Genomic DNA, 22,618 nt, shown 5'->3' with positions numbered 1-22,618 from the left:
GTTCCTACTGAGTCAGGTCCCAGCTAGTTCATGGGGACAGCAGTGAAAGAGATGTGGTTCCTGTCTTCCTGGAGTTCACGGTCGGGGATGGGGGGATCGAAATCACTTGTGATACGGCATGATGCTACAGGAGTGAAGATTTTAGGGCTGGTGGGATCACGGAGTCCACCGCAGCTGACTCAAACCCAGAGAAGGGAAGAGACAGAAGAGTGTCACACAGCTTGTGGTGGAGCCATGGGGGCCAGTCTGTGCCCTCTGCACGGTATTCAGCTGCTTTGCTTTGGCTCTCTCTGCTCAGCAGTGACCAAGAGCTGTGTGCCAAGATGGGAGCTGCTAGGGCATATGAGGAAGCTTGCTGTGGCCATCCTGGGGTAGCCAGACCTCATCTCTCCTCCCTGCAATCAGAGATCCCAAGAAAGAAGAAAAGGAGCCGGAAGCTGAGCAATCACAGGAACAGGGGTGAGTGGCCTTTGAGAATTCCAGCAGCCCCTTCACTAAGTAGAGCAAATGGGCCCCCACCTGACCTCTTGAGTGTCTGGGAAGCCTGGGGTGATGCAGGCATAAGGCACCCCAAGGTGGTAGAAAAGCATGTTTTCTGGATCTGTGTCTGGCGTCTGTTCCAGACTAATGTCCATCTTCTTTCAAGGACCAGATTACTCAGTCCTCTCTTTCTCAAACCTTTCCTTGATTATTTCAACCCAGAGTGCCACGTCAGCCCTGTATCTCCCAGGGCTTTTTTGTTGGGGAGACATATATACCCAGTTAGCCTTCTGGTAATTTTTGTTGAGAGGGACAGAGCAGGGCTGTTAAGAGGGAAGGCTCTGGAAAGGGGCAAAACCTGCCAGGTCTGACTCTGCCACATAACAGCTGGTTCACTTCTCTGAGTTTGCATTTCCTCAGCTATAAAATGGGGACGATAGTCCCACGCTCACGTCGTTGCCGAGAGGACTGAATGAGAGCATGTCAAGCATGGAGGAAGCTCTCCATAAAAGGCCACTGTTATTATCATCGCGTACTAGTGGTCGTGGTCCTGTCTCCTCCCCATGACTCGGGAGCCCCCTGCCAGCAGGGGCAGCGGCTGCGTAGCCTCATCTCCCTCCCCCCTCCCCTTCGCCCAGAGCCCCAGAGAAGCCAGTGTTGGAAAGAGGGAAGGGTCCGTCTTGGGGGATGAAAGAGGGACATCAATACTGAAAGTGTCAGCGCTCCATCCTCCAATCAGGTTTGGAGGAGAGGGAGACTCGACCTGACTCCTGATTTTAAAGGGGTAGGTGGGCTTCCCAGCCCCTAGCTGTTCCTAGGCGTGGGGGTCGGAAGTCGGGGGCTGTAGGCAAGACTCAGGGAGAACTCACTCTGGGGGACCTCGGGCAGCTCCCTTCCAGCCTTAGGCCTCAGTTTCCTCGTGCGTGTCAGGTGGGTGTCGCGGTCTTCTCCCCCGGGGAAGAGCCCGCGCAGCCGGACGCCGGCTTTTGAGAACGTGGCTCTGTGGCAGCGCTGCGGGGCGGCTCAGCGCGGCGGGAGCGCGGGCGCGCGGCCGCGGAGATTGGCTGGCGCGGGCCAGCAGGCTCCCTGATTGGCCGAGCCTTTAAGAGGCACGAGGGGGCGTGCAGGCGAGTGCGAGTCTCACGGCCCGCCGGCCTTAGTAGCGCGCGGCGGCCGTGGCGGCAGTGGGCACGACGGGAGCCCGGGCCCGAGCGGAGGCCCGCGGAGCAGAGGAGCATCCCGGCGTCCCGGTCCCCGGCGGCGTGGCCCGCGGGTCATGGCCAAAGGAGAGGGCGCGGAGAGCGGCTCCGCGGCGGGGCTGCTGCCCACCGGCATCCTCCCGGCCGCTGAACGGCCGGCCCAGGTGAAGGTGAGGGCCCGGTCCCCCCACCCCCGGGCGGGGGGAGGAGGGAGGGGGGAGGGGGGAGGTGAGGGCGAGCTGAGTTGGGGACGTCGAGGGAGAGGCTTGGTTCCGGGACGCGTTGGGCTAGCCGGGGACAGGCGGGCTCCGCTGCAGGGGAGGCCCGGGGGTGCCCTGGGGACGGGGGCTGATGGAGAAGTTTCGTAGGCACCGGCGCCCCCTTTTGCTCACCCCCACCCCGCATCTCTACCGAGCCGCCTGACAGAAGCTTTACGTTGTGCCCGGCTCTGCTGAGCGGGTTTCAGTTACTCTGTGACGAGTGGCTTCGGTTTGACACCCGGAAAGCAAGGCAGACCACAGAGATCTGGGAAAACCCTGTTAATTCCCCATTTCTCAGCCCCCTACTCCCCACCCACAGGCCCACGCTCGCGCCTCAGCTCTGCGGTGAGGGCCGCTCAGGTTCATTCATAAGAACGAGAGCTACTTCCGAGGCGTTTGTGTGAGTGTGGGTGTTGGCGCCCGCGGTGCTTTGCGCGTCTTGACCTTCAACCCCATCCCCAGTTCTCTTGGACCTAATGAAGAACCTAATGAAATCGGGAGGCTCCAGGGGGAGTGGATCCCAGGCAACACATATCTGCCTTTTCCTTTTCGTTTTATTAACCGGTCCCTGCAAGGAGCCAGGGTGAGCAGTTCTGGGGCTACCACATCTGAGTAATCTCCACTTTCCCCCCAGGGCAACCTCAATCTTCCTAGTGCTCCACCTAGATGGGGCCCCGGCACCCAGAGGCCTTTCCTCCCCTCTCCAAGATTCCCTAGGAGCTGGAGATGGGGGATAGCAAGAGGGAGGGTAGGACAGCTCCTGGGCTGGCCTGAAGCTCTGGCTGCCTACAGGGGCCAGGGTGGCTCAGGGACAGATGAAGGAACAGCTGTGCCCGCAGCCAGCTGGGCTGGGCCCCTACAGCTTCTAGAGTCTTCACCCAGTAGGCAGGTGGGTCCTGGCCTCTGAACTAGGGCGGGAGCAGGGGCTGGGCTTAGGCGGCTCTTGGCAGCAAGAGGATTTTCAGGTTGCGGCGGGTGGTGCTGGGTGGGGACAGGTCCACTGCTGGAGCATGCTCCCACTCCAACTTGAAAAGAGCATGGCTGAGACCCTGGGGGGAGTCTTTTAGGGATGGTGGGCTGCCAAATTAACTCAGAATCTGGAGATGGGGTGGCTTAGGGGCAACGTCCTCCACATGGATTCCCCTTTTCCAGGTTCCTAAGATAGAGAATACCTTTACCTTTCTTTTCTTGTGGGAAGTGAGCTCTCCCTGGGTGGGAACAGGGCAAGGCAGACTTGTTCCTCCTGGCAAAGTTGGCTGGAGGGATGGTCCTGCCTCTGGAACTTTTTAGGATGGAGGCCAGGATCTTGGGTCTTTTTTCATCCTTTCCTCTTCTTCCCAGAAGGAACCCAAGAAGAAACAACAGTTGTCCATTTGCAACAAGCTTTGCTATGCAGTTGGGGGGGCCCCCTACCAGGTGACAGGCTGTGCCCTGGGGTTCTTCCTGCAGATCTACCTGTTGGATGTGGCTCAGGTAAGTGGGATGAGCCTGCCAGGGCTCCTCCAGCATCCTGAGGTGGGGCAGACTAGGGACTGTCTCATCTGTGAAATGGGAATGGAATCCTTACTTTGCTGCCTCTCAGAGTTGGCAGTGGATGGAGAAATAAGGCGGCTTTGGAAAGTATCCAGCAGGGGAATCTATCCGCTCCAGGAGTCTCAGCTGGCAAGGTCAGGCAACTTCTCCTTGCCTGGCAAGAGCAACAGAACCTGGAGGGGTAGGTGATGGCATGAGGGAGAATGGAGCCTGCTAGTGACACTTGTTCTAAGAAGAGACTGGCACACCATGTCCCCACTGGACAACAGTCAGCTGGCCCCGCTCAGGGGCGGCTAGATATTGCCAGGCTTATAGACAAGGCAAAGCTCACCTTCACCTAAGAAGCAGAGGCATGTCAGTGGGCAGAGGGGCCCCCAAGTGCCGGGCTCAGGTAAGGTGCCCAATGTATGGGGTCTTTGACTAGGAGAGGTACTTAGGGTGAACCAGGGCTCTGCTCTGTTTTGAAAAGCTTCGGCCAGGAGCCTGACATCCTGAGAATTCACCTTGCCTGGATGGGAGAATGGGAAGCTCAACAGCCATGGCTTTGGGGCTCACACACTGCACTGGCTGTCTTTTCTATGTAGCATCTGACTCCGCAAGCAAACCATCTTAGTTGTATCCATTTCTAGGTGGGGAACACTAAGCCCCAGAAAGCACAAATAACTTCATTCAAGCAGCTAGTTTTGGAACAAGTCCCATGGGCTGGGTCCCCTAAGTGAGGTGCAAATATGAGGAACCTGCAATCCAAGCGTAGAACTGTTGTCAGGAGTGGGAGGGTAGGGCAAGTCGGATTGGGGTAGCTACAGCGTGGGAGAGGCTGCTAGCTTCCCCGCTCCCTGGAGCAAAAGCAATAGTAGAGCCTTGACGGATATAAGGAAGAGTCTTCTCTTCCAAAGAAGCCATCTCTTTTGGCCTAAAAGGTTTGTGGAGAGGGGAATAGCTTGACTGGATAGCGACAGGCCACTTTCTAAAAGCATCTAAAGATTCCTTTTTCCACATCCAAGATAGAGCTTGACCTGCAAGACAGGGATTTTAACTCCAGTTCTATAAGAGAGGGATCATAACTCCCATTATACAGATGGGGAAATTGAGGCCCACTGTGGTCACCCAGCAAATGCTCATTCTGATATCAGGTGGTTGGAGCTCAGGGCTATGAGAGCGAAGCAAGGAAAGGATTCTGGATTCATTCTAATGGGTGGGAGTGTTTTCAAGGGCAGTGGAAGGGAGGACATAAGGGAGCAGATCTGGGAAAATGTCTAAGGCACACGCTGCTACTGACTGCTATCAGAGAACTGTTACTATCACCATTAACAGGCAAGTGAAGATGCTTAAGGCCTGGGTGAGAGCAGCGCACAGTCCCAGGGGCCTGGACGAGATGGGGAGGGGGCCCCTGCTTTTGCCTACTATTCAGGGTTGAGGTGAGTAGAAGGATGAAGGGGTCATCTTCTACCTGTTCCCCATTCCAGGTGGACCCTTTCTCTGCCTCCATCATCCTATTTGTGGGCCGAGCTTGGGACGCCTTCACAGACCCCCTGGTGGGCTTCTGCATTAGCAAATCTTCCTGGACCCGCCTGGGCCGCCTCATGCCCTGGTGAGTAGAAGAGACTCCTTTGAGGTGGCAGAAGGCAGGGCATTTGGCATGTCTACTAACTCTTGATCCTTCCATCTGGCTTGTCACAGACTGTGGGGTGAAGAGAAGAAATGACAAAAAAACCCAAGTGTCGAAACCCTGTCTGAGGCCTCAGCTGCCCCAGGCATGGGCACTGGGATGCCCTGCCAATTCATTCCCAGGCTGGCCAAACTGCTAGACTGAGCAGCTTCCCCTACGCCAGGCCCCATTCCTCCCCGAGGCCCATTCCCTTCAGTGAAGCTGGAATTCTAACGTCTCCCACACAGTCATTTCCCATAGTGGCAGAGATAGCGGCTGCATAGTGGCTGAGAGGTTAAACTCTGAAACCAGCCTGCCTCAGTTTCACCACCCCCAGTTGTGCAGCCCTGGGCAAGTCACTTAACATCTCTGAGCCTCAAGTTTCTTCATCTGCCAAGTGGAGATAATAATTATGCCTATCACTTTGGTTTATCGTGAAGATCACATATTTTTTATATGTGAAGTACTTAGAACAGTGCTAGGCACATACTAAGTAATATATAATTTGGCACCCCTTCAGAGTAGCTCCTGTTGGGGCAAGCCTGGAGGGTAATGCCCAGAATGGGATAGCAGACCCATAACCTCTGGCCCCTTGGATAATATAAACTACCTTTTCCCTTGATAGAGAGCCTGCACTACTCAGCCTCGGGCTACAGGGCAAGGTTGGGGGAGGTAGTACACCATAGATCAGACAGCAAAGGCAGACACACAGGACAGGCTGACAGGCTGGAGCTCTGGTTCCCTCCAGGACATCCTGCTTGGTGGGGGGAGGGGGGTGGACATACCCCTTTCATCTCCAGCCCATCCAGGCTCAAGTGGGCGCCTTCCTGCCCCAGGGGTGCCCATACCTGGTCTCCGGCCTTCAAAGCTCTTCCCACAGCCCCCACCCCACCCCCACAACTTCCTTTCCCACGAGGCCCCCCTCCCACCACAATCCCGCCAGCCTCTGGCTAAGGCCCAAATTGGGGCCTTTGATCGAGGCTTCTGGGCGGGGGGGGGGGGGGGGGGGGGAGGTAGGAAGGAGGAGAGGGGGGCGGTGGCAGGAAGGCAGGAGAGCCTGCCTTACCTGGACAGGCTGCCCAGGTAGGAGGCAGGCTGCCCCACCCCCCCACCCACCTGAGTCCCTGGCAGCCGGTAGGAGGTGGGGCTTTGCTGCCACATCTCCTCATGAGGCATAGCCAATGGGAGGCAGCTACTCAGGACAGGCCTTTGTGGTGGCCGCAGCAGCTGGGTTACTTCCAGTCACATTCGGTTTCTCAGCGGAGAGGAGAGGAGTGTTTGACGAAGGCTGACGGAAGGAGCCCTTGTTCTCTGAGGAGACACGTGGATTCGGGCAGGAGGGAGGGGGGCAGAGAGGGAGAGCCGAGGAGGCCCTCCCTGTGGGAAGTAGGATCTGAGGGCCTCACGCTGGGCAGGTGTGGCAGCCAGTTCGGTGAAGTTGCTGAGGGCCCTTCAGGCTGCTTTTTGTCTTAACACGGTGTCTGTGTACATGTCCTCACCTGTCTGGGTGATAATTCCTGGTGATACCTCTTGAATGGTAACCTCCACCCCTGTGTCTGAGTGCCCACTGGATCACTCAGTGGACTGAGGGGCTGCCGTGCAGGGGATGGGACCTCCTTCCTGTCCCTACCACAGTAAGGACCTAGGTCCCTCAGGCCTGGGACCCGGCACCTTCTTTTAGTGTGGGAAGAGGCTGGGCCTTTCAGGTTTATCAGCCCCGTGGCCCACTATCCTTCCAGGCCTCAGAGCAGCCCTTGCCCTCAGCCAGCACTTAAAATCCACCCTTCAGACCAGGAAGACTTTGACAGACACTTTCCCTGCAGTTCCCGAGGCCACCTGGTGAGAGGCAGGGTATGCACAGGGTCACGTGGGCGGGCGGGGATGCAGCAGGGCTGGGCCTGGGGTCTGATTCCCTGGCTGAGGACCTGTGCTCTCCTGCCGAGCTTTCCCGGTGTGATAGTCACAGCAAGCACTTACTGTGTCCCGGGCACCGTTCTACATTTTAATATCAACTTTATTAAAGCCTCAAAACTACTTCCACTCTATGAAATGGAACCAAAGTCCTTCCCGTGGCCTGCAAGGCCTTACATGACCTGGTACTCCGTGTCCTCCAACCCCGTCTCCTAATGCCATCCCCTCTGCTCACTCCACTCCAGCCCCGATGGCCTCCTTGCTACTCCCCAGACCTGCCTGAGCACCTCTGTGCTGACTGTTCTTGCCCAGCACACTTTTGCCTCAGACAACTGCAAGGCCAACTGCCTCCTCTCGGTCAAGTCTTAGCCCAGATGTCAGCTTCTCAACGAGGGCTCCCCTGTCTACTCTGTTATCAGTTGTAGCCCCATACTCCCAATCCCCTTTAGCCTGCTTTCTGTTCTCCGTAGCACTTAATCACCTTCTAATGGTATAGAATTTTTAAAAATCGTGGTAAAATATACATAACATAAATTTTGCCATTTTAACCATTTTTTTTGAAAGATGTATTTATTTATTTGAGAGAGAGAGCGAGCAGGGGGAGGGGCAGAAGGAGAGGGAGAATCCTGAAGCAGACTCCCTGCTGAGCACGGAGCCTGGCAAGGGGCTCAATCCCAGGACCCCGAGATCATGACCTGAGCCGAAATCAAGAGTCCGCTGCTAATTGACTTGAGTCACCCAGGCACCCCGCCATTTGAGCCATTTTTAACTGTACAGTTTAGTGTCGTTCAGTATATTCTCGTTGTACTACCACCACTACCATCCATCTCCAGAACTTTTTCATCTTCCCAAACTGAAACTCTGTACCCAGAAAAAATAACTCCCCGTACCTCCCTCCCCACAGCGCCTGGTAACCACCATTCTACTTTTTGTCTCTGAATTTGACTACTGTAGGTCTCTTGTAGGCGGGATCATGCAATACTTGTCCTTTTGTGACGGACTTACTTCACTTAGCATAATGTCTTCAAGGTTCATTTGTGTTGTAGCATGTGTCAGACTTTCATTCCCTTTTAAGCCTGAATAATACGTATATAACTTTTACATTATGTTTATTTTTCATTTGCCAACTAGAATACAAGTTCCACCAGGCAATAACTTTTGTCTGTTTCATTCACTGATCCATCCTAAGTCATAAGAATAGTGCTTTGCTTAGCCCATATTCAGCACTTGAATATTTCTTGAGTGAAGGTTGAATGTAGTTAGGTGCTATTACTATTTTCTTTTTATGGATGAGAAAATGAGCCTCCGAGAAGTTAAATAACTTGCTCAAGTCCAAGTTATTTATAGTTATTGGTACAGCCAGAATTGGATTCCCGAAGAATGGTTCCAAAGGCCTTCCTCTTAGCCCCTGCTCTCTGCTGCCTTTTTATACTGATGACATGAAGTCAGTCCGTCCTGAGGTCTAACCACTTTTGCAGTGGTGTGGGATGCACCAGTGGGAAGGCAGACATTTACCCTCCCTTAGAGTGATTTCACTAGGCCTGGTCCTTCGCCTGGAGTTGGCCTTCCCAACCCGTGTGTGTGCGCCCACAGTGTGTGTATATGTGTGCTCACGAGGGATGTGTGTGCACATGTAAGAACACCAATGTTGGGGTTGCTCCTTCTTCCCGCCTCCCTGCCCTACCACCCGAGGTTTCACTGCCATTCGTGGTTCCCCCAGCCCATAGGAAGCCCCTGCCTCTGGAGCCCTCTCCACTGGGGAGACTAGGCAATCCTCCGCATCTGACCTCATGCTCCATGCTCAGGATTTCAGTCCAGGGGCCCTGTTGCAGTCTGCGCTTCTGGCTTGGCCATCAGCCTTTCCCAGAGACCCTGGGGTGGGTGGATTCAGGGAGAAGAATTTCCTTCCCGGCAGGCACCCTGTGGGACTACAGAGCAGTCCAGGCTGACCCCAGAACTTGGGGTTTTGGCATCCAGCCCCTACTCAGACCCTCCCCCCTTCCCCAGGATCATCTTCTCCACACCCCTGGCCATCATTGCTTACTTCCTCATCTGGTTCGTGCCTGACTTCCCACAGGGCCAGGCCCTGTGGTACCTGCTTTTCTATTGCCTGTTTGAAACACTGGTCACGGTGAGTGTGGGTGCCTCCCCTTGGTGTCTGGGGGGAGGAATGAGGGCAGTCCCCGGGGCCTGTAGGGTTGGTGCCAGAAGCCACATCTGCTTGTCCATCGTCTGACTGGCCGAGGGCCTCTCTTCCATGCCAGTGTTTCCACGTTCCCTACTCAGCTCTCACGATGTTCATCAGCACAGAGCAGAGTGAGCGGGATTCTGCCACTGCATATCGTAAGTGTCTCTCCAGCCCGCTGATCCATCCCCCAGGGACCATGGGGATTGTTCCCTGACCCTCCTGCCACATTTCTTCCCTTGCTGGGAATGGATGTAAAACCATCTCAAAAATAACTTGATCCCTTTATTGCTCTGGTGAGAACAGAGAGGTGCAGGGGCTAGCCAGAGGTCACACCGAGCAAGGCCGTAAGTGCAGGCCAAGGTGCATCTGCCCCACCACTGGATATCCACCCTCCTGGAACAACTGCCATCACCTGGGGCCTCTACCCACCTGGCCTTCCTCCCTGGAGGCCGACAAGCCATGAGGCCCCTCCAAAGGACCTTTTTACTGTTCAGGGATGACTGTGGAGGTACTGGGCACAGTGCTGGGCACAGCGATCCAGGGGCAAATCGTGGGCCAAGTGGATACGCCTTGCCTCCAGGACCCCAAGGACTCTTCACTGGCTATGGAAGGTGCCAATCGGACACAGAGCACCACCTCACTCAAAGAAACGGTGAGGCCCTTGGCTACGCAGAGATTTAGGGATATGAGGCACAATGGGGTGGTTTGCAGTCATCCTCAACATCGTCCATGTTTATTAAGTGTTGGGCATTTGATCTACAAACTGTTAATATGCCCACTTTTCAGATAAGGAAACTGACTCATAGAGAGGCTGAATAATTTGGCCAGGGTCACAGAACTAGTGACTTAACTAGATTTGGGGAGATGTGAACTATGGGCTCTCACCCTCCACAGCCTGGCTTCTTAACATTCCGTTCCTCTGGACTTTGCCCAGCCGTGGGAAGTGGCAGCCGGCCCAGGATGATTCTCCCATTTCACAGGTGGAGACAGTGAGGCCCCAGAGAAGGGACTGGTCCATGGAGTGGAGCTGCTGAGAGCTGGGATGAGATCAGACTGACTGTCACTTTTATCTCCTTTGTAGCAAAATGCATACCTGCTGGCGGCAGGGGTCATTGCCTCCATCTACGTCGTCTGTGCTGTCATCCTGACCCTGGGCGTGCGGGAGCAGAGAGGTGAGGGGTCCCCGGGGAGCGCTGTAGGCCCCAGCACCGCATGGCTTTGTCCCTCTGCCTGGCCTCACTCAGGCTTTGGCAGCAGCCTCTGCTCCTTCCTCACTGTCTTCTCTGGCCCCCAGAACCCTATGAGACTCAGCAGGCTGAGCCGATGTCCTTTTTTCGGGGCCTCCGGCTGGTCATGAGCCATGGCCCATACGTCAAGCTTATTGCTGGCTTCCTCTTCACCTCCCTGGCTTTTATGGTGAGTGGGGGGGCCTGACGTGCTCAGCCTTGAGAGTAGGGCGGGTGCAAGAGGGGTGGGGTAAAACAAGGACAGGGATATGACGAAGCCTGAGGGACGGGTGGAATGGGGGCAGGGTGAGCAGAGGTCCTGGGAGCATGGGGAAGCCTGGGCTCTGACATCACTTCTTTCCTTGCATTTCCTTCCCCCTACCCTGCCCATCCCCCAGCTGGTGGAGGGGAACTTCGCCTTGTTTTGCACCTACACCTTGGGCTTCCGAAACGAATTCCAGAATCTGCTCCTGGCCATCATGGTGTGTGTGGGGCCCCGAGGGTGGGTAGGCAGCCTGGGCTTTGAGATGGTTCTTTAGATAGTCAGAGGATGTTTCCCAGACTGGCTAAGGTTAGGAGGGATGTGGGAGGAGTCTCAGAATCACTGGTTGGATCTGACGCACAATTGCTTAGGCAAGACTGTGAAAGATTTGGGGCAAGATATTCCAGTAAAGAACATAGCAAAGGCCAAGGCGTGGAGGCCAGGAACTTGGAGACTTTGTGCTCAGCTGTGGCTCAGAGAAGGTAGGAGATAAGACTGGGACTAGCATTCAGCTCCCCTGGAGAGCCGTCAAAGGGGCCTGTCAGCTTCCTCAGTGCCCAGAGGGTATCATCTGGCTGCCCGCAGGCAAGGCTAGGAATATCTTTGAGGTCCTGGGAAGGGCAGCAGGGGTTTATGACTAACCCACTTCCCTCACTCCCGACTGTGCATCCCCAGCTCTCGGCCACGTTCACCATTCCCATCTGGCAGTGGTTCCTAACCCGATTTGGCAAGAAGACGGCGGTATACATTGGGATCTCAGTGAGTGGGGCTGAAGGGGTGGGGCCTGGGCTTAGTTGGGGTTTGCTGGTCGAAGTCCCCAGGCTGACTCATCTTCCTGTGCCCGCCCCTTCCACTAGTCAGCAGTGCCATTTCTCATCTTGGTGGCCTTCATGGAGAGTAACCTGATTGTCACCTACGTGGTAGCTGTGGCAGCCGGCATCAGTGTGGCAGCAGCCTTCTTACTGCCCTGGTAAGTGCGTACCGGCCCACCTGGCTATGTCCGCCAGCCCCCTACCCCCTACCTCTGAAGCTCCTTGCAGGGAATTCTGCAGGGGCTTCTCCTGCAGACCATTCTGTGGGTCCAGGTTGGGGGGGGGGGCAGGTCTCTCCTGTACAGTTGTAGAGGTTGTGAACTGTGCGAGAAGACCTAACCAAGGTGCGAGATGGGGGGCTTAAATCTGGTCTGTGTTCTATTCGCCAAGCTGCATACCTAGAATGGGGCTCCATCTCAGAGGAGGGGGCCGGCCTTCTTACCACTATGAAGTTGCCATGTCTTCACAGAGCTGTGTGCCCTGGGGATACAAAAGTCCCAGAGGGCCACCTCTTCTTACTGACACCACAGAGGTGCCATATGGGCTAGTGGGGACCCTGGAGTGCTGGGTGGGTGAGTCCTCATGATCGCCACCATGCTGCAGGTCCATGCTGCCTGATGTCATCGACGACTTCCACCTGAAGCAGCCCCAGTCTCATGGAACTGAGCCCATCTTCTTCTCCTTCTATGTCTTCTTCACCAAGTTCGCCTCTGGAGTCTCCCTGGGCATCTCCACCCTCAGTCTTGAGTGAGTGCGGCGGGGTCCTGGAGCAGCGCTGGGCAGGGCCAAGCCCCAGGTGCCCCGCCCTCACCACCCTCCTGCTCCCTGGGTCCCACAGCTTTGCCGGGTACCAGACCCGTGGCTGCTCACAGCCGGCACGTGTCAAGTTCACCCTGAAGATGCTGGTGACCATAGCTCCCATAGCCCTTATCCTGCTAGGCCTGCTGCTCTTCAAGCTGTACCCCATCGATGAGGAGAAGCGGCGGCAGAACAAGAAGGCCCTGCAGGCTCTGAGGTGAGAGCGGGGAGGCAGAGGAGGGGGGCATCATCCTATCTAAACCCTCAGCCCCTGCCTCTTGTGGCCAAGGCCTGGCTTACCTCCTGCACATCTTCCCTAGAAGCCTCCTCCCTAATGGCAGCTGACTCAGCTCCGATCCTTAGCTGCACGCCAGGCAGTGTGCTGGGTGGTTTTGCATTTATTCTTTCAGCAGATACTTATTGGAAACCCACTAGGTGCCAGGCATTGCTCTAGTGAATGAAACAGACAGAATCCCTGCCCTCACGGAGTTTATACACTTCAGGGACTGCGCATTCATGATCTCCTGCAGTCCTTTGACACCCCTAGGTGTCGGGAGATCCTGATCCCCACTCCGAGCCTTAACCAGGAAGAGTAACCGGCCCCTCCGAGAAGGAGTAGAACTGGGGTTTGAGCGCTGGCATTTTCACTCCACAGCCTGCATTCTTCAGAGCTCTCTCGGCATGCAGGACCTCAGGTGTGGCCTGAGGCTGCCTTTCTGGAGACCAGAGGGCACGGTGAAGTGAATCAGGCCAGTTCATCAGCCAGCCCAGGTCAAAGCGTAGTCCCAGGGCTTCTGGTGCCCTGTGGGCAGCAAGAACTACAAACAGACCGACTGGCAGTTTCTGCGTTGAGAGTAGGAGTGAGCAAACTGTCTACTTCCTGTCGTTTAGACTCGCCTGACAGCTGGCTGGCTAAGACTGTAGGGCCAGGGTCCTCGGAGGACCAAGGCAGCTGGGGAAGGGGAGGGGTGAGGACGCCTCCTCCAGCCCGTGTCCTCTGGCTCTTGCAGGGAGGAGGCCAGCAGCTCTGGCTGTTCTGACACAGACTCTACGGAGCTGGCCAGCATCCTCTAGGGCCGTCCGTGTTGCCCGAAGCCACCATCCACAGGGCCTGGGTCCCAGACCACAGGAGAGATCAGGGCCTGCTTGCCTGTTCGCTGAGTAGCTGGTCTCCAGGTGTTCTGAAGGGAGCCAAAGACTCGAGAGTAAGTGGCCCAGGACACTTCCTGTGCCTGCCGTGGGGAGGGCTGTTCATGCAGCCTCCTGCCTCACATCTGCCTGCCCACGGGGCCAAGCCCCGGGGCTGCTACTGTGAATATGCCATGGACTGATGGGGCCTAGCCTGGAACACTAATGTAGAAACGTTTTATACAGAGACTAATTAATAACTTAATGACCATGTATATAGCAATGTGTATGTATGTATGTGTCTGTGAGCTATTAATGTTATTAATTCTCATAAAAGCTGGAAACCAGAGGTGCTTATTTCGGTCTTTACCCTCAGCCCCTCACTGAGCCCTTCGGTGCCAAGACAGGGACATGAAGCTGCAGGGGCCCTGGGGAGCAAGAGGGTGTCTGGAGGTGCAATAACAGCATCGGCTAACATCTACTAAACACCTATCTGTACCAGGCATGGTGTGGAGGCTTTACCTTCACTTTGCTGGTTCTCGAATTTAATCCTTGAAACCGTCTTGCTATATCAGGACTATTCCACTTTCTTTTTTTTTTTTCTTTATTATTTTTTTAAAGTAGGCTCCATGCCCAGCGTGGGGCTTGAACTCACGACCCTGAGATCAAGACCTGAGCTGAGATCAAGAGCTGGGTGCTTAACCGACTGAGTCACCCGAGCGCCCCGGGACTATTCCACTTTAAAGATGAGTAAACTGAGCTCCAGTATAGAGAGGGACCTGGCTCAGGTCACGTGGCCAAGAGTTGCCTAACTGGAATCCCATCCCATCCTTCGCTCCCCTGTATCTGAGTGACCCCACTGCCTGTCAGACGGCCGGCTGCTCTGCCCAGGCATGCACGCTGTGCGTCCTGCCCCAGGCATGCTTGAGCATGCGCCCCTGGCACACACGCGTGTGACTGGGGCTGTGTGAGGTCCTAGGGACCTGCGATTCTTTCCCCATAGCTGTTAATGATGGTGTTGGAAGGTGAGAAGGTACCTGGCTGGGTGGCTTTGTGTGTGGGTTGAGGAGGGGTCTCAGCACTGGTGTGCTGGTGAAAAACCACTGTTGGCGGGGAGGAGGTTGCTGGGGGAAGCCCTAGTTTATAGCACTTGTCCATTTGCATGGCGTAATTGCTTCTTCTATAGCCAATTTCAAGTTACCAATGGTTGTTCTAAGGCCAGTTTCCCGAAAATTGAACAGTTGGCTCTCACAAGCTGGTAGGAGCTTGCCCCAGTGCATCACTGGGTCTCACACACTTAGGCCAAGCTCCAGATATTGGGAAAGCAAAGCTGGTAGGATCAGGGCTACGGGTCCAACTTCTCTATTCTATGCATGGATAAATGAAGCCCAGAGAAGAGAAGTGCATAGACCCTTCAGGCTTGGTTGTTACTTTGGTTCTAGGGCTCCATTTTCAGGGTGGCTGGGGAAGGCTCCATTTTTGCCCTGAAGTTCTGCCAAGGCACTTTCATAAATTGATCAAGTGTTACTAACCGGCATCGTTATATGCATAATTCCCCTATGAGGTAAGTACATTATTACCTCCATTTTACAGATAAGGAAACTGAGGCACAGAAAAGTAACTTGTCCAAGGTCATCAGACAGTAAGTGGAGGAGCTGATGTTTGAACCCGGGCTGTCTGGCTACAGGACCAGGGCTCTTACCCACTACTTTAGGCTAATATGTGAACCGATAGTCTTGTCACCACCAAGCCAGGTCCCGCTCCCTTTAGAGCTGCCATCTCAGGGTCAGGCTGCCTGGGCAAGGCAGGAGCCCTGGGCTCTGGGCTGGCTTTCGTAGCCGGAATGCTCAAGAACTCAGATAATGTTTGCAGAGACCCACTCCTACCTCCCCCTCCCTCTACTCCAATAAACACCAAAACCTGTCTTTAAAAAATAAAAGTTATTTTAAATTTCCTAAACCACTCAAGCTTGCTTCCTGCCCATCCCTGCAATTACTTACCAGGTCTCTCACCTAGATGATTATACCAGCATCCTCGCTGGTCTCTCTCTCTCTTTTTTAAAAGATTTTATTTATTTGAGAGAGAATGAGAGAGAGAGCATGAGAGGAAGAGGGTCAGAGGGAGCCCCGATGCAGTACTTGATCCTGGGACTCGATCCTGGGACTCCAGGATCATGACCTGAGCCAAAGGCAGTCGCTTAACCAACTGAGCCACCCAGGCGCCCTGGTCTCTTTGATTTGATCTCCTCACATTCCTTCTGCAAACTCTCCAAGATAACCAAAGTATTTAGAAGCCCTTCTATGAGTCCCCATTGTCTTCAGGAGGAAGTCTGAGACCCCTGCTGATCTCCCCAGCCCCACAGTCCACCTGCCCAGCCCTGGAATGTACCCCTGGCCCCTGGTCCATCTGGCAGACACTGATCCAATATGCCTTGGTTCCAGAATGCCTCTCTAAAGCCATTCTTTTTCCCCTGTTCTTTGGGGCAGCTCTCGAGAGTCCATGCCCCCTCCACTGTAGCTTCCCATATTGAGCCCAGGGCCAGGCATGGTGGTGTGGGTTGGGGCTGAGTTTTTAAACATGAGCTATAACAAGAAGGTTTTGTGAGCTACACCCAACAGGCACTGACCCAACATGATGCTTCTCTCTTGTCCTCAGTTTCCCCCAACTGTACAATGGGGATTTGGAATGGAAAACCTTCTCTTCAGTTTCATGCTCACAGAAAATTGTTCTCCTCAAAGATCCCCTGCTGATTTCGTGGGGGATGATATGGTGGTGGTGGGGGGGGGGTAGAAAAACAACCTGGGATCCCAGAAACTCATTTGGTCACCGGTGACTCCATGTGCCTTCTGGACAGCTCATACCTACCCATCCTTTGGGAGAAGTGCCATCTTGACTTCCTCTATGCTTGGATCCAACATTACTACAAAAAACTCTGCCTCCCTCTTGACTCTGTCCTGCAGTCCTCAGCCACGCCAATCACACACTCCACCCCAACTCCTGCTACAGAACAGGTGTGGCTTTGGCTCCACCTGCTGGAAGAAAGGAGCAATACCTCTCAACATTGCAAAGAAGGAATTCCAGATTTGTCCTTGAGCATATGAGGTTGGCTATCTTATGGAAAAAATATTTGTATTGGGCCTACTATGTGTCATGCACTGGCTAGCCTCTGAGGATAGAGTGGTGAATAAAATAGAGCTTACATGCTCAGTGAGGACCAGTGACAAATAAATGGGCATATAAGTAATTTTGGATTATAATAAACACAATGAAAGAAGCAGGGTGATGTTATAGAGGGAATTGGTGTGGAGACTTTATTTTTTTTAAAGATTTTATTTTTAAATAATCTCTACACCCAACATGGTGCTCAAACTCACAACCCCAAGATCCAGAGTCATATGCTCTACCAACTGAGCCAGCCAGGCTTTAAATTGAGTGCTCAGGAAAGAATGTTCTGAGAAAATGCCTTTTGACTTGAATCACGAAGAAGGAGAATTAGCAGACATTCAAAGGGCTTGGGGAAAAGCACTGTACATAGAGGAATCAGCTAATGCTAAGACTCTAAGGTAGAAAAGAGTGTGGTATATTTGAAGTACTGAAAGGAAACAGTGCCGCCCAAGTGTAGCGAATGAGAGGGCAGGTGGTATGAGGTGAATTTGGAGAGGTCTACTGGAACTAAACCATCCAGGCCTTGTAGCCCACAGTAAAAGTCTGCATTTTATTTTGAGAAGAGCCAAAAAGCCAATCGACAAGTTTTAAGTAGGGAAGCCATCTGATAGGTCAAGAGTTTAGAAAGACCATATCATCTGCTTTGTGGGGAAAGGACTGAAGGAAGTGAAAGTGGAAACAAGGTGACTAACGTAGTGGATGCTCTTCTAATCTAACTTCCCTCCCTCCCTCCCACCCTCCCTCTCTCCCTTCCTTCCTTCCTCTTGAGAGAGAGCGAGCGAGAGAGAGCACGTGTGTGCATGTGCACATGAAGGGGAGGGACAAAGGGAGAGGGAGAAGGAGAGAAGCAGACTCCCCACTGAGCACAGAGCCTGATCCAGTGACCCTGAGATCATGACCTGAGCCGAAATCAAGAGTTGGATGTTCAACCAGCTGAGCCACCCAGGCGCCCCTCTTCTAATGTTTCTAGGCAATGAAAAGTACCAGATGGGTGGTGGCAGTGGAAATGGAAAGAAGATAGATTTGGCAGCTGGTTGGCCTGGATAACGGAGAGAGGGAAGGAGGGAGAAGGGGAGAAAAAGGGAAGGGAGAGGAGAGGGAGAGGAAAATGAAGGTGAGAGCTAGATTCCTAACTTGGAAAACAGCAGCACCTCAACCCAATAGCACAGGGAGCACAGGAGGAGGAGAAAGCTAGGGGGACAGAACAATTCATTTGTCATCTGTTGGTATCATTTTATATATATAAAAAGGAAAAAAACACACTTAGAAATCCCATTAGGTCAGGAACAAGAATACACACTTTCATCAATATTACTATATAACCTTTAATTGGAGGTACTAGCTGATGCAATTAGATAAGAAAAAGAAATAAAAATTGGAAAAGATTAGATAAAATTATCTTTACTTGTTAATAACATGTTTGTATTCCAAGAGAACCCACTAGAATTAACTGAAAAACTGCCATAAACAACATTCAGTAAGAAAATGGGTATGAAATTAATATATAAAAATAATATCCTTTATACATACAAATTGCAATCAGTTAAAACTGCATTTTTCAACATGATAACCATGGGGCTATTTGAATTTAAATTTAAAATAGCTAAAATTAAGTAAAATTTAAAATTCAGTTTCTCAATCATCCTAGTCACACTTTACGTTCTCAATAGCCACATGTGATTAGTGGCTACTGTATTAGTGTAGTTATAAACCAAGTCCATCATTACAGAAAGTTCTATTGTTCAGTGCTGAGTTAGAAGATATGATGAAAGAGAAGACCACATTTATGAGAGCAACAAAATACCTACGAATGAATAGGAAAGAAATAGTCCTTTGTCAAATCACATGACTTAGTATGTGGTCACAATCCCCCTGTCTGGACCTTTCTGTATTACAGGAATAGCCAAAGTAGCATCTTTTTGCAAGTCTTCCCTGACTCTTCCAGCTGAGTCCAACAACATATAGTTGATCCTTATTATTTGAAGATTCTGTATTTGCAAATTTGCCTACTTGTTAAAATTTATTTGTAACCCCAGGGAGGGAGGCAGGACAGGGAGGGGAGAAGAAAGCAGCAGCAACGCTAGAGGATATAGAGAGTGAGGGAAGGTTTAGGCCTGGGTATTAGATCCAGACTTTCCCCTTTTCCTCCAGGGTAGCTGAGCAGAGCTGGGTGGGACTCACATCTCCAGGGCAATCAAGGAAGTTCCTGATTGCTGTGGCCTAAGGCCCTTTCCGGGGTGAGGCCCACGCCCTAAAGAGGCCAAGCCCAGAGTGAGCTCTGATTGCTCATCATCCAGGAAATTGCCTTCTGTCTGGCAGAGATCCTGCTGAAATTGGCCTAAGGTGGGTGGACTGGGACCTCACCCCTAGGTGATCTAACATAGGCTGGATAGCTTGTGGGAGAGTCTGGGATGTCCTGCAGGTGACCTAGGGCCAGAGAAGCAGGGAGGGGGTAGGACTGTCTGCTTTAACAGTAGTTTAAGAGATGGGGAATGAGGCCTGGAATCTCTCTGACTCCCAATACAGTCACAGCAGTCACTCATCCCAGTACCTTCCACTTTAGGACTCCCATGCAGCCTCAAACGATGTCTTTACAGAGGAAGGCAGGGGAACCACCCAGCCTGGCCCCCAGGCTCAGAGATGGCAAAGGAGTTGCACAAGGTCACAGAGCCAGCCAGAAGCAGAAGCAAGATGGAATTATTGGAGGGGGCCGGAATTTTACTCTATCCTTCAAGGTTCCTTTGGCTGGTCTAAGAATTAAATTGACATGAGCAAGATTAACAAGAGAAAAACAAATTTAATTCATACTTATGGGAGCTCATAGAAATATGAATCTCAGAGAAGTGACCAAAGCAGGCAGCTTTTATACCTTTTAGACAAAGAAACATAAATCTGTGAAGAACTTTGTCCTCAAAGAAAACTTATGTTTGGGAGCTTCAGTTAGTAAGGAATTTTAAACAGAATTTGGGCTTGGTAGTAAATTAGTAAAAGTAACAAGGTGTGTTTATATAGGCTTTGGCCCTGAATTCCCATCTCTGGTGATAAGGATGTCTCTTCACCTCCTGGTAATCTTTCACGTAAGAGATTTATTTCCTGCTTTCACGGGTACAAAGGAAGGTCAGAGTGTCCTTTTTGCACTGGCTGTTTCTTAAATAACTTTAATTCAAAATAATCAGTATCCCAAGGTAGCATATTTTGGGGCCAGCCTGCCCTGGACTCCATCAGAATCCAGGTTTCATTCCCGGCTCAGAGTTATTTTTTGTTTTCGCACCAAATTGTCAGTTTCTTAAGGACCAACACTCTTTTTTTTTTTTTTTTAAAGATTGTATTTATTTGACAGAGAGAGAGAGCGAGAGCAGGAACACAAGCAGGGGGAGTGAGAGTGGGAGAGGGAGAAGCAGGCTTCCCGCTGAGCAGGGAGCCTGATGCGGGGCTCGATCCCAGGACCCTGGGATCATGACCTGAGCTGAAGGCAGACGCTTAACGACTGAGCCACCCAGGTGCCCCTATTATTTTATTTTTTTATATTATTTTAAACATTCTTTCATATGTTTATTGGCCATTTGAATGTGTTCTTTTGTGAAATGCTTGTTTATATCTTTTGTTCATTTTTTATTATTTTTTAAAAAGATTTTATTTATTTATTTGAGAGAGAGCATGAGCAGCAGCAAGCAGAGGGAGAAGCAGGCTCCCCGCTGAGCAGGGAGCCCAATGCAGGGCTCAATCCCAGAACCCCAGGATCATGACCTGAGCCGAAGGCAGAAGCTCAACCAACTGAGCCACCCAGGCATCCCTCTTTTGTTCATTTTTTAATTGAATGGGGTTTTTTGGTATTGATTTGTGGGAGTTCTTTGTATGTTCTGGATATGATTTGTCAGTCTATGCCTTTCCTAGTTGCATTCTTTTTTTTTTTTTTTTTTTTAAGATTTTATTTGTTTGAGAGAGAGAGCACAAGCAGTGGGGAGCAGCAAGCAGAGGGAGAGGAAGAAGCAGGCTTCTTCCTGCTGAGCAGGGAGCCTGACGTGGGGCTCGATCCCAGGACCCTGAGATCATGACCCGAGCCAAAATCAAGAGTCGGACACTTAACCAATTGAGCGACACAGGAGCCCCAGTACTTTGACTATTTTTAAGCACTCCGTTCTTTGACCATCACCACTTATCTTGTGGTTCACTCTCTTTGGTATTCTGAATCCAGTAACTTTTCAACTTCTTCAGTACATCCAGCCCATTGACCTTACTACCTTTTTGTTACCCTTCACCTTGTCTATTTACCTTAGGGTCATGGTCTCATCATTATCATTACTTTCTTTCCCTTTTTCTCCTTTATAGATCTTACCTGGATATACTCCTGTTTCAATCCAAATCTCTTCCCTTGTCTTCACTTCCTGCCTTGGTTGATGCCCCGTATTAGACAAAATGTCCCTTTTTAATTTAATCTAATTTAGTTTCAAAATGGTTTACCATAAAGAATGTCAAACATACAAACAAATGTAGAGAGGACAGTACAATGCATCCCCATATATCTATTACCCGGATTCAGCATTTAATAATATTGAATTTGCTTTATCTATCCCCCATTCCCCCAGATGCTTTATCTATCCCTCTTTCTCTTTTTCCTTTTTCCTTGCAGAAGTATTTTATTTATTTATGTATTTAAAGATTTTATTTATGTATTTGACAGACACAGCCAGAAAGGGAACACAAGCAGGGGGAGTGGGAGAGGGAGAAGCAGGCTTCCCATGGAGCAGGGAGCCCGATGCGGGGCTCGATCCCAGGACCCTGGGACCATGACCTGAGCCGAAGGCAGACGCCTAACAACTGAGCCACCCAGGCACCCCCTTGTCGAAGTATTTTAAAGTAAATCCCTCACACCATGCCATTTCACTCCTACATACTTCAGTGCATTTCTTAAAGACATGGGCTATTTTCTCACTTAACCATGATGCCGTGACCATACTTAACAAAATTTAAAATCATTCTTTGGTATCATTTAAAATCCAGCACATAATTACACTTTCCCTCATGTTTCAGATATGCCTTATTATACTGGGTTTGTCTAAATTTGGATCCAAACAAGGTCTACACATTACATTTTGTTGTTGTGCCCTTTCAATCCTTTTAATCTCTAGCAATCCTCCCCCTCCCTTTATTTTTCATTCTGCTGACTTATTGCAGAAGCCAGCTCAATTGTCCTCAAGAATGTTCCACATTCTGGATTTACTCCCTTTTATTAACAAATCTTTTGTAATTTGCCCTTTACTGTCCTAAAATGAAATTCAGAAATAATGTAACTAGTGTCTTAGTTAGGGGCTGGTGGGAAACAGATGGCACACTCAAGCTGAGTCCAACTGAAGCCAGTTTAATGAAGGGATTACTGAAAAAGATGTGGACAGAGTTAAGGGAACCAGCAAGGAATGAGGAAGCACTGGAGGGATTTGTCTGCCATCCCTAGGTCTGAAGGGCCAAGATGAGGGAGTAGTATTTCCCTTTGGCTGAACTCAACGGGAAGCCACTGGGCAACGGAGCTGATTGATACCATTCATTAAAGTCTGCCTCCTGGGCCAGGAAGCAAGCAACAGAAGAGCAGAAAGTGGATCAGGTCTGGAGTGGCAAATGGAGAATACCCTTCACACTGAACTAACACACATCTTTCTTTCTTTCTTTCTTTCTTTCTTTCTTTCTTTCTTTCTTTCTTTTTTTTTTTTTTTTAAAGATCTTATTTATTTATTTGAGAGAGAGAGAATGAGAGACAGAGAGCATGAGAGGGAGGAGGGTCAGAGGGAGAAGCAGACTCCCTGCCGAGCAGGGAGCCCGATGTGGGACTCGATCCCGGGACTCCAGGATCATGACCCGAGCCGAAGGCAGTCGCTTAACCAACTGAGCCACCCAGGCGCCCCTTTCTTTCTTTCTTTCTTTCTTTCTTTCTTTCTTTCTTTCTTTCTTTCTTTCTTTCTTTCTTTCTTTCTTTCTCTCTCTCTCTCTCTCTCTCTCTCTCTCTCTCTCTCTTT

At 51.5% G+C, this 22,618-nt stretch overlaps 1 protein-coding gene across 2 annotated transcripts; it reads left to right on the top strand.

Annotated features, from left to right (window-relative positions):
• Positions 1-1,632: 1,632 nt before the first annotated feature.
• On the top strand, positions 1,633-14,025 carry MFSD2A (major facilitator superfamily domain containing 2A). Of its 2 annotated transcripts, none has more exons than XM_032432026.1 (14): positions 1,633-1,849; positions 3,284-3,412; positions 4,939-5,063; positions 9,039-9,162; positions 9,296-9,374; positions 9,714-9,871; positions 10,301-10,391; positions 10,514-10,635; positions 10,844-10,927; positions 11,383-11,466; positions 11,565-11,677; positions 12,123-12,266; positions 12,358-12,534; positions 13,328-14,025. In XM_032432026.1, the coding sequence occupies exons 1-14, from the start codon at positions 1,757-1,759 to the stop codon at positions 13,389-13,391; spliced, it is 1,587 nt and encodes a 528-aa protein (XP_032287917.1). In that variant the 5' UTR covers positions 1,633-1,756; the 3' UTR covers positions 13,392-14,025. The 2 variants fall into 2 exon arrangements, with proteins under 2 accessions (XP_032287917.1, XP_032287907.1); XM_032432016.1 differs by having other exon boundaries at positions 3,281-3,412.
• Positions 14,026-22,618: the final 8,593 nt, after the last annotated feature.

Source organism: Phoca vitulina, unplaced genomic scaffold (genome assembly GCF_004348235.1).
Source record: "Phoca vitulina isolate PV1807 unplaced genomic scaffold, GSC_HSeal_1.0 scaffold2, whole genome shotgun sequence".
Taxonomy (NCBI): Eukaryota; Metazoa; Chordata; class Mammalia; order Carnivora; family Phocidae; genus Phoca; species Phoca vitulina.
The sequence above is the reverse complement of the archived record's forward strand: the minus strand, read 5'-3'. Positions and strand labels throughout refer to the sequence as shown.

Coding starts and splice junctions, on each gene's coding strand:
- MFSD2A (XM_032432016.1), top strand. CDS start 1,757: ATGGCCAAAGGAGAGGGCGCGGAGAGCGGCTCCGCGGCGGGGCTGCTG. Junction 1,850..3,280: donor AACGGCCGGCCCAGGTGAAG/GTGAGGGCCCGG, acceptor TCTTCTTCCCAG/AAGGAACCCAAGAAGAAACA. Junction 9,163..9,295: donor TGTTTGAAACACTGGTCACG/GTGAGTGTGGGT, acceptor CTTCCATGCCAG/TGTTTCCACGTTCCCTACTC.